At 36.9% G+C, this 11374-nt stretch overlaps 1 protein-coding gene across 1 annotated transcript; it reads right to left on the bottom strand.

Annotated features, from left to right (window-relative positions):
- Window positions 1-45: 45 nt before the first annotated feature.
- chga (chromogranin A) lies at window positions 46-11140 on the bottom strand. The gene is made up of 8 exons (XM_048206525.1): window positions 10880-11140; window positions 10110-10159; window positions 8995-9088; window positions 6642-6710; window positions 6311-6394; window positions 4854-5159; window positions 1968-2335; window positions 46-637 (listed from the first exon to the last, which is right to left on the bottom strand). Exons 1-8 carry the CDS (start codon window positions 10923-10925, stop codon window positions 554-556), a joined length of 1101 nt encoding a protein of 366 aa, XP_048062482.1. The 5' UTR covers window positions 10926-11140; the 3' UTR covers window positions 46-553.
- Window positions 11141-11374: the final 234 nt, after the last annotated feature.

Genomic DNA, 11374 nt, shown 5'->3' with positions numbered 1-11374 from the left:
ACAGTTTGAGGTTTAGTGGACTCACACTTTAAACATTGCATGGAATCAGTTTGAAACACTTCTTATTGAACTTTATTTTTCTTGAAACCCAAAAAGCATTTAACTACAGTCGTCACCATATCAAATAAAAACATTATTGCCTATGGATCATAAGACTCCATATATATCAGGTGCAATCTTTCAGATATGTACCCTTGTGTATATTAAAATTTCAACCTAGTGTGATAATTCTGGGTAGTTTTTAGCAAATATTTTACATTATATATGTACTCAGTGCCCAAATTTCTTCAGGAAGCAAGCACGATAAAGCGAAGCGGACAAGCTGGGAAAAGAAGCGATCTGACTCAAGACCTTAATGTTTGACACCAGAGGAGTCGCTTTGAGGTTCATATTACACGTGGAGGGAATGAGCAGAGAATCTGCGGCGTTGAGATAAGAGCTTGCGCTGCTGTGGACTGAGCAAGAAGGTGAGAGCCTCATCTCAAGTTAACATGCCTTTCTACTGAAGGAGAGATGAAGGGCAGAGTGGAAAGAGAAGGAGAGCTGGAGCGGCTCAAACTCGTCTCAGATCGTGAAGTTTCTGAGCCACACTTTCTAGTTCAGACTCGATGGCAGCCAGACTCTCGATCTCAGCATCCTGATGACAGAGGAGAGAAACATCAGGCCATTAGTGAATTTTATAATGGTTTATGAACATTTGTATTTATACCCTACCGTTCAAATGCTTGGGTCGGAAAGATTTTATTGGATTTTGATCGAGCGTAATTCTGTAAATATGGAGCGGCGGCAACCGTTATCCAACTGAATTAAATGTTTTTTATTTAAATACAAAGCAAAACGACAGTGGAGGCGTAATGTAAACGTAGCGGTGGCATATTCTTTACTAATCATCCTAACACTCTTTCATGGCAACATCACTAGACTACTTTTCGCCTCGACGAGAAATCTTGTCACATTTTAGTCTTGCGAGATCTCGTGATCTCGTCACACCCCTAGTATACATGGTGTCATATCGTATCATTTGACTTTAAATAATTTGGATTATGATTGGTATGTACTATTTTAATACATCTAAAGGATTAGTTCACTTTCAAATGAAATTTACCCCAAGCATTACTCACCCTCAACCCATCCTAGGTGTATATGACTTTCTTCTTTCTGATGAACACAATCGGAGAAATATTAATAAATATCCTGACGCGTCCAAGCTTTATAATGGCAGTGAACCTTACCAAACGAGTATGAGCTGAAGAAAGCCTCTCCATCCACATCCATTCATCATGAACGTACTTCACATGGCTCCGGGGGGTTAATAAAGTCCTTCTGAAGTGAAGCGAAGCGTTTGTATAAGAAAAATATTCAAATTTAACAAGTTTTGAAGTAAAATAACTAGCTTCCGCCAGACCGCCTTCCATATTCAACTTACGAAGAAAGTTTAAAACTCTCGCAGTTCAAAAAGCTGTGGTGGACTGGCGGAAGCTAGATATTTCACTTCATAACTTGTTAAATATGGATATTTTTCTTTCACAAACGCATCGCTTCGCTTCAGAAGGCCTTTATTAACCCCCCGGAGCCGCGTGAAGTACGTTTATTATGGCAATTTCCTCAGCTCACTGCCATTATTTTCATTTGAAAGTGAAGATGGTTGGTCCTTCTTGGAGTTTGACCAACATTATCACTATGAACCACTGATTTATTAAAAAAAGTGTTGCATGAAGATTCTTCTGACGAAGAGCCTGCGTGCTCGAAACGCAACCCATGTGAGTCTTATATTAAAATTTTACGCTTATTTTTGGAGCTTTGGTGTGTGCTGACTTTTTATTAATATTTTTTTGGTCAAGCACCCATCTTTGAGCATATTTTTGCCGATGATGTGCATGCTTTTGTCCTGATTTTGATGAAGATTCTTCAAAAAATTCTACTTTTGTGTAAGAATGTCAAAAAAAAAAAGTCAAATATCGTCATACCCCTGTCTTCCTGCTGCCGCTGCCCTCTTCATCTCTTTTGTCCTGTGGTTCAGTTCGTGCCATGAGCTGCAGCTCCTGCTCCTCTGGGCTCCTCCACAGCTCCCCCTCCTGATCTTCTCTCTCCTTAGAGTGGTGTGGCGCTTCCCAGTGCTCATCTAGTTTTGGGCTTGCCTCTGCTCTCTTGTGGGACAGTTTGCTCACGTGACTCCAGCGCTTCACTCCAACCTCTCTCCTCTTCTTCTCCTCTTCTTCCTGCTCTTCTTTTGAATGTGTTCTCTCCGTTTCAGCTTCCTTGTGCTCCTCTCTGTCCTCCAAGATGGATTGTTTTACATTGGGATTTGCTATGAGATCATCTGTGGTTGATGCCCCTTTAGATAAAAAAAAAAAAAAGAACAAAGTTATGATTATTATACAATACCTTCTCTATCTCTCTTTATCTCTAGTCTCTCTTATCACACACACACACACACACATTTACTTTTGTGCAGCATCAGCAAAAGCAGCACTCTTCTAAATGAAACACTCTCACTTGCCAGCTCGCTGCTTACTGCTTGATGCCTCTTATCCTGAAAAATAATCCCTCATCCTGCCCTTCTATCTGTATTAATGCGCACAGATTCCCAAATCATTGTTTCTATTAACAAATACACTAAAGCAAAGTCACCCAAAATGTTTGGCATTTTTTGCCATGTTCCTCTGAGATCTGAGCGCCACTTTTAACAAGCTGCAGGCAGCTGGCTGGTCTGGGCAGCCTCCAACATCAATTATTGAATCGATTCAGCGGGCGACAGCGCAGCGTGGATTTCATTTCATAGATGGAGGCACTGTCACACTGGCCTGTTCATGGAGCGAAGCTAAATTCCCCTATCAATCTTCATTTACCATCCCTCCCTCTTGACTCTTCTTTTTAACCTTGTCCTGCTGTAGACACAATCTCCTGCTGTTATTCCGAACCTCTTCAGCAAAATGAGTTGTGCCAGTTATATGAATTCTCCCTGGACACCCCTGTTACTCACACTCACACTTTTCAAAAAGTAGTGATTATGTTGCTATTGATTGAATATAAAGGAAGGTGGCAAATCGTTAGTAGGAGCATTATGGCTATTTGTAAAGTCTGCTGGAGTTACAGCTGTATACACCTGATCATGGATGGATTATGGACATTTGAGGCCATTCATGTTGCAATTGTGTAATTTAAAGGTACACTATGAATTTTGGCACTCTAGCAGTTAATAAACAAAACTGCATGCATCTTGCGGAAGAACATTGTAGTCAGAGCTACTTCTTTCTGTTTATGTATATGACTAGTCAGCACAGGTACTGAGCTACTCCGCAGCGGTGGTCGTCCCGCCAGATCAAAAATAGTCAGAATATAAACACGTACTATAGCCGTACCGTAGTAATTCAGGATAAGACAAAACACGGTTGGAAGATGGATTGATGATGTACTCGCTCATTATATAGATTTTGTAAATTTTGAACAAAAAAAAAAGTTATATTGTACTATTAATTGCCAAATAACAATTGTAAATATGCTAAATAATGCCTCAATTGTGAGATAAAAAGTGGAGAAAAAAACACCATGATTAAAATCAAAAGTGATGTCATAAAAAAATATTGATTTTCTGATGTTATAACTCATTTATTTATAATTATTTATTATAATTTTACAATATTTTATTTTCATAAAACAGAAAAATTTTTGTTAATGTTTTTGTAATATATATATATATATATATATAAACAGAAATCATACATGTATTTTATCTGAGTCATGAAATCTATTTTGAATATAATCAAAAGACAAAATAATGGCAAAAAACCTCTTTCTATTGAGTTAATCGCAATGCAAAATAAATATCTAATGCCACCAATGTCCGATTCCTAAAAAAAAAAATTATTCTGACAAACTGTTTTTTAGAGAATCAAAAACATACAGCGTAACCAATGAAGTCTGATTAATGAAACAAATGACTCTTATGAGTCAGTTCTTTTAATGAATATTTCAGGATCAGTTATTGATTTGAAACAGTTGTGTTATTTACTGCATTAACAGAGAGAAATGTTCTTTCATATTCAAGCAAAGTGGACATGACATAGCTGAAATACCCCCAGATGAATCAGTAATGTCTCAAATCTAAACAAATTGGAGTCAGAAATCAAAATGAATTGGGAATGTGAATCGGAATTAAAGGGTTAGTTCACTCAAAAATGAAAATTCTGTCATTTATTACTCACCCAAAAATATTCTCGTCACTTTATAATATTAATATTGAACCACTGTACTCACATGAACCGATTTAAATATGTTTTTAGTACCTTTATGGATCTTGAGAGAGGAAGTGTCATTGCTCCCTATGGAGGCCTCACTGAGCACATCAGATTTCAACTAAAATATCTTAATTTGTGTTCTGAAGATTAACGAAGATCTTACGGGTGTGGAACGGCATGAGGGTGAGTAATAAATGACAGAATTTTCATTTTTGGGTGAGCTAACCCTTTAAATTGGGAAATCTAGTAGTATAGAGCATCAGTCTTCAGTTGGTGCTGTGGAACAGATTACATTTCTCTCTCTCTCTCTCTCTCTCTCTCTCTCATTGTGGCAGTATTGATGGCACACATTCAAGCATTGTTCATCTATCAACTGTACATCTGCAGTGACTTGTTTCCAGGTATCGAGCCACCACAAGCTTCTCAGCAGGAGGGCCCTGACTTTGAGAGGCCTACCGAGCACTGGCCCCATCGGGACGATCTATCATGTGCCCTTGCACCTAATCTACAGTCAGATTGCTGCTATTTATATCATATAATGAATGATGTTCTAAACATAAATATAAACTCAGAAAGTAGCACATATGGCATCCCACATATCACATTCATCATTACCATCTTTATGGCGAGCCGGATTGTTTTCCTCCTCCTCCTTTTCCAAGCTGGAGAGTTTCTTCTCCTCCTGTTTATCTTCATCCCTTATTGTAGCCTGTGACTCTCTTTTCTTCTCTGGGTTTACAGAGCTGGAGATGTGATTGCTAGGACTCTCGTCTTCTTCACGCTCCTCTTCCTCAGCAATCTGGTTCCGTTTTTTAGACTCCTGCTCTGTCTCCTCACTCTCCCTGGAGCTCTCCTCTCCTGCTCCTCTCTTCTCTGCATCTTCTTCTGGCTTCTCCAAGGCAACCAACATTGACTGATCATCTGTTAGATGGCAGATGGTTATGTTGAGGTTAAGTGTTTGCTTGTGTATCAATAAAATAAAATAAAATAAAATAAATGTATGTTTTATTCTAATATTCATTCTTGTTTCCTGCAAGATAGATAGATAGATAGATAGATGATTTATTTAACCCCATAGCATTCCTAAGGTCTCTTTTTGAATGGTATTTGTACCACGGGTGGTACAGTGGAATGCTGCATTATTCTTTTATTCAATTTTGTTTTCTTTCAGGTCAAAGCCTTCAGGTTTGTTTCATCTATAATGAATTCTGCTATAGTGCGTTTTCATGAAAGTACAAGGCTGTGGAACAGACTGGTTTTTCTTTGGATCAATCTTTCTGACCTCTGCAGTGCAGTACTTGCAAAAACACAAATAGATGGTGTGTTCAGAACATGTTAACCTCATGTCCACTGACTGCTTACCTCCCTGAATAAGGAGACTGACATTGCTTAATATGAGTTGAGTCAAATGGCTAGATGAAATTGTATTTGCAATGCACGCAGATCATAGAAATAGATGACAATTTTCAAGGTCAGCACTTTTGAATGAGATCAAATGAGGTGCACAACAAAGTACACTGACAACCCACTCACAAATTACAGAATAGATTAAAACACAATCAGTGTTTACTTGATTCTGACACAGAGTACAGAATGATATTTAGCCCCCACATAATTTAGTGCCCACAGACTTGAGTGCTGACATATCCTGGGTGGGCATAAGAAATATTTCAAGCTCAGTACCACCGTACCACAGTTAGTGTGTTATTTGCACAAGTAAGAAACCATGCCCACTAGAAGAGACAGATGTGCCCTCTGCCCTGATTCTGTCAGAAAGCTGCTAAGTGCAGCACTATAGAGCAGAACACAGTGATTCACACTAAAATATCCTTCAAGAGCACTGGATGACTGTTTTCTGTCCTTTGAAGTGTGAAAATCAATGCAAAATCAAAGAAGCATTTTCATGTGGTTGTTTTCTTTTATTCTAAGATTAGAACAATCTCAATTTTTTTCTCTTTCATATGCAGAAAGTACGAATAAGTGTGCATATAAAAAAAATAATAATAATAGGAAAAAAAAGATGTAACAGACTAGTCATGTATCATGGCAATTAAGAAGTGAATTAATCTCACCTGCAGTTTTCTTCACATCTTTAGGGAGGCTGGTCACATGATAAGGTGTGTCTCCTGGGTGTTTCTGTGCTCTCTCACTGGCTCCTGAGAAGCGGTTTGGTAGGGACATGGTCACAAGTAGACATAGCAGTTTCTTGGCAATATAACAGAATCTATGGATTCTCTTTCAGAGTTCATCAACAGTGTTATACAATTATCCACTCTACATTTCAAATGACTTAATTCTGCCAAAAAAGCCATTAGCACCCGACTGTCATTCTGCTGCCATTAGCATTTCTCTATAGGAAAAAGAGTTAGTTCATGCTGTCTCAGTCGAGCATCTGCCTCTTACCTTCCATAGCGATATCTTGCATCTCTCTGAGAAAGTTTCTGTGGCGCAGGATGCTCACAAGCCTGTCATCTGCAAAATACACAGAACACCTCACACACAGCTCCTACATTTTTAGCAGTCAGCACTTTACTTTATTTTTACATTATTTGCGTTAATTGCCCTGAAATGTACTGCTTTCTCCCGAGCAGCACTATTAATCATCAGGCCCGGTGAGACAGAGAGAGAGAAAGTGAAAGCAATAAAGAGAGGGAGAGGAAAGATTTTCGTTGAATTAACGTTGAGTCAAGCTTTTCCCTTTCTGCTGACCGACTATGCAGAGTCGGCTGCTCACACCGTGGCAATGCTATTCACTCTACTCCATCCTTTCTCTCTTAAAATGTCTCTTGTCTCATTTCTCTGCCAGGCTTATTCACAATCTGTTAAATTTATGGTAGAAAACTGGCAGCTGTAGCTGACAGAATATTAAAAGTACAGAGTTGACGTAAAATGGACAAGCATTAGGGCATGGCATTTTGCTGTCTGTGTATTTTTACATTTACTACTGCATGTACTTTAATATACACTAACTTATTTGAACTATTTCTATTTGTTACTGTATTAATAATAAAATTGGGTTCAAGCAGGAAATCTTGGGAATGCCCCTTTTTCTATGAATAATAAAGAGATTCATATTTTATACTTGTATAATTTTTAAAAATGAGAAATTATAATTGTAACAGTATTTTGCAATAAATTATGTACTTGTTAGATATAAAATTCAACAAATTATAAGGTTTCAAATTATAAGGTGAATTATATAATCATAAATTTTACCTCTAAAAGCAATACATTTGGTAACACTTTATTTTAAGGTGAGGTAGTTACATGTTACTACATGTACTTACTATAGTAATAACAATAAATCATGCATTATTACAAGCTACTAACCCTAACTGTAGCTCTATAGTAAATACATGTAGTTAATTAATATTACTTCGTACTTATTTGAGTAGGTACAATGTAACTACGTCACCTTAAAATAAAGTATAACATTACATTTTGTACAATATTTTTCAGTAAAAATACATTAAGTAAAATTATATCTCATGATAATTTTGTGACTGTATTTGGTAAGGCAGATTATAGCTAACTGTTTTTAGTATAAGTTTTACATAGTTTTTCTGTTAAAAATACTAATATTTTACCACTGTAAACCCTAACGCTCAAAATAATTAATTGGTTTGAGTAGGACAAACTTAAACAAATTTGTTCAGCCAAATTCACTTTTTATGAATATTTGTCAATTTCTTTTTCTTTCAATTTCACAGAACTGATATATTTTAATTAAACTCAACTGTTTAATTGTTTGGAGTTTTATGAACTTATTTCTTTTAATTTAGATGAACTTAAGTTTAACTGTAACTGTCTGGGAAATAGTTAATGTTTTGCCCATGGCATTCAAAAAGGAAAGTAAATGCTAAAATTAAGTGTTATATAATGTTTTTTTTTTGTTTTTTTTTGTTTGTTTGTTTTTTTGTGCAAGATTAATGTAATGTTTTGTTATGCTAATTTAGAAGACTTTCTGTTATTGTGGGTTTTTAGAGAGTTACCATAAGTGACAAGTGGTGCATGCGGCTTGGTTTGAGAGCAAGTATGTTACATGCTTTATATTGCTGTACTCATTCAGAAAGTGCTATTCCATGCTATTGTAAACATGTTAGCAAATTAGCAAGTTAGCATTTTCTGAATTAGCTTGTTGTAGTTAGCTATGTTTACACTAATAAAAAAGTTCACACTGAGGTTACATGAAAATGTTAAGTTAAATGTATGAATTAGTGTACTCAAACATGTCAAGAACAATTAAAATGTCTGAGTACAAAATAAAAATCTGCCAGTTCTGCTTACCTAAAATTAAAATACTTTGAATTTTGCCAACTTATTCGGGTTTACAGTGCAGTGTAAAATCTCCACTCATCTGTCCTCGTCTCTCTCATTCTGTCAATCTTTGTCCTTCACCGTTTCTTTGTCCTAGACTCATTGTGTAAGCCTCTCATAGAGTGTTTAATTTCACTGTTGTAAGCGTTATCTCAGTAACAATACCTGCCGTGTTAATAGAATGATTGATTTTTCAACTATTAAAGTATCAAAGAAAAATACCCTGCAATGTGACTGAGCAGTGCACGGCAAAGCTATGACAGCTAAAGTCATTAATTACTTTTGCTCCATTAACTTTAGGAAACGTCCAGTCAGCAATGATAGCATATATTGATCATATCAGGAAGGTCACTGCAGATAATAGGGAAGAGGTGCACACAAGCGCAGCTAAATGTATGGAACTAGTAGCAGTCCCGGTGTCAATTTTGCAGGCACTCACCAGAGCTGAGGGTTTCAAGGCAGTCCTGGGACACTGGGATGGAATGAGGCTTGGACAGAGCATCCGCAATTACTTCCACAATACACTTCATCACCTATATAAAGACAGAGAAAGGTTGGGATAGGAAACAGCATGACATTTTTATATATACACATTTTTATATGTAAATTACAGTAAATATAATAAATAACAGGAATATTGTGAAATATTACAATTTAAAACTGTTTCTGTAGTGATTCTTTGATTAATAGAAAGTTCAAAACAACAAATTACAAGTGATAGAGATTTTTTGTAACAATGTAAAAGTCTTTACTGTCACTTTTGAATGGTAGTGTATATATGGACTCTACACATTCATGAAATCAATGTGACAGAGGACATACAGTAGCAGCAGCATGCCAATGATATCTCAAATCCTCCCATATCTAACCGCCCTTACTGTCTTACGTTTCACTTTCAATCAATGTCATTTCCTTCTCAGTGCTTTCATCCCCCCACTAGTCTCTGCGATTTGTTTGCCTCCACATTCCCACAAAGTCAAACATTTCTCTGCTGTCAGGGAAAAACAGCATCCCTCAGTAAGGCCAAAGTGTTGCTGAAATGGCGTTTCATTTTACTGAGGAGAACAGCATCTGTTTGCAACTTGACATTAGCAATGTCTTTTTCCACAAAATGTCAGATTTGTATACATTTCTGGATTTTCTTGTCACCTCTATCAAAACAGACCCTCTCTTAAGGTTTTTCATTGGCAAGAGCAAAAAAGAGGCATGTGACAATCTGATCTAAGTTAAATGAATTCAACCCAACTTCAATTTAAGTTTAAATTCAGTTAATCGTAGTTTAAAAGCACAGTTTGCAGTCATCTGTAGTTGGCAAGCTCCTCTGAGTAAGCACACATGGTACCAGCTGTCACTAGGCTGAAGTCGTGTTGTTGAGTCACTGTCTCACTTATGCTGCTTTCCTCCACACTTCCTGACAACATGGACTTGCTGCTGTCGTTCTGTGCATCCTTATGCTCCAAAAGGCTGCTCAAAATACACGTTAAAATAATACTGCACAGTATTGAAACTGAAATAGCATTTTGTTGGTGAAAACAATGTTTTATAAACTCGTACCTTCACATCCTTATCATCCATGTGACCTGGGGAGACAGGCACTGAGAAGACTAGAAGTAGAAAGAATGTTTTGATCAAAAAAAAAAACTTAAAAAACAACTTAATGCTGTAAAATATGATTAGCACAAATTAGCATAGATTTAACCCTGTGTTGACTTAACGTCTTCATCTTTGGGTTAAGTAACTGTTACGGCGAGTCGTTTAGCAACAGGCGACCAATCACAAACGCCCTCAGTGCTTATCTCATTGAATATTCATGTTCTTTGTACAGTCCAGAAACTTTCACGCGCTGTGTGTAAACCGTTAAAAATATCAAACGACGATGCGAAACGCGTTAACAGACACATTATTGTTTTTGCTGTATGTTTTATATGTCTTAAAACAACCAGAGTAGACCTGCGTGGGGAAATTTACACAGATAAACTGGCTGTGCTGTATTTGTTCAATTGATGTTGCTGACCGTATACATATGCAAATGAGAACGTTAACCCTGTGTTTACGGTGAGAAATATCGAAGAGGATTAATTACCAACCAAGATTAAAATATTAACACTACGAAGCCACATAAACCACGATTACGAGTACAAATGTCAAAAGTGGAAAGCCCATTCGCGTTCCTCACAAGTGTTTTATCCGCTGTCCTTGGTGCTGACAGAGACAGAACAGCTCACATGTATAGTACATAATCAACACATCATCCAAAATAACACTAAGTATTCCCACAACAACTTAATACGTTACGTGATCATTTATACATTTTGCACACTTACCAAAATTCACCAGCACCACGAGACCAGCGCATCCTCGTGCGATCATTTTCGTAATGCGAAGTGCAACCGTTCTGCCTAAAGTGATGAACCGTCGTGCCAAAGCGAATGAACGTTAGTACTTTCCTGTCCTCGGAGTAAATGAATACACTTCGTGATTTATGGATGCATTATGCGCATAAGGCGTCTGCTCTTATTTGTTTCGCCAGATCCACAGATCACAATGCCTCAGTGTCACTACTCACAACCGCAGCGATGCCGCCTTTATATAGAAGACTTGATGAAGAGGAAATGACATCAGTATGAAATACAGCTGCTTAGTTCACCACCTACTAAATGATAAAGAAAAAAGTTAATAATAATAATTTTGCTTCAATATATGCATGCATATAGGCTATATACACACATTAGATATATAGAGATAGATAATGATAAATGATAAAGAAAAGGTTAATAATAATAATTTATATCACACACAAACATTCATTTTATATATAT

Source organism: Megalobrama amblycephala, linkage group LG11 (assembly GCF_018812025.1).
Source record: "Megalobrama amblycephala isolate DHTTF-2021 linkage group LG11, ASM1881202v1, whole genome shotgun sequence".
Lineage (NCBI taxonomy): Eukaryota > Metazoa > Chordata > Actinopteri > Cypriniformes > Xenocyprididae > Megalobrama > Megalobrama amblycephala.
This window is presented reverse-complemented; position numbering and strand designations above follow the sequence as displayed.

What these genes read in the sequence shown, in the direction of transcription:
- chga (XM_048206525.1), bottom strand. Translation starts at nt 10,925, where the DNA reads ATGATCGCACGAGGATGCGCTGGTCTCGTGGTGCTGGTGAATTTTG. An exon ending in CGTGGTGCTGGTGAATTTTG is followed by an intron (nt 10,160 to 10,879) that starts GTAAGTGTGCAA and finishes TTCTACTTCTAG; the next exon opens with TCTTCTCAGTGCCTGTCTCC. An exon ending in GCAAGATATCGCTATGGAAG is followed by an intron (nt 6,395 to 6,641) that starts GTAAGAGGCAGA and finishes ACCGCTTCTCAG; the next exon opens with GAGCCAGTGAGAGAGCACAG.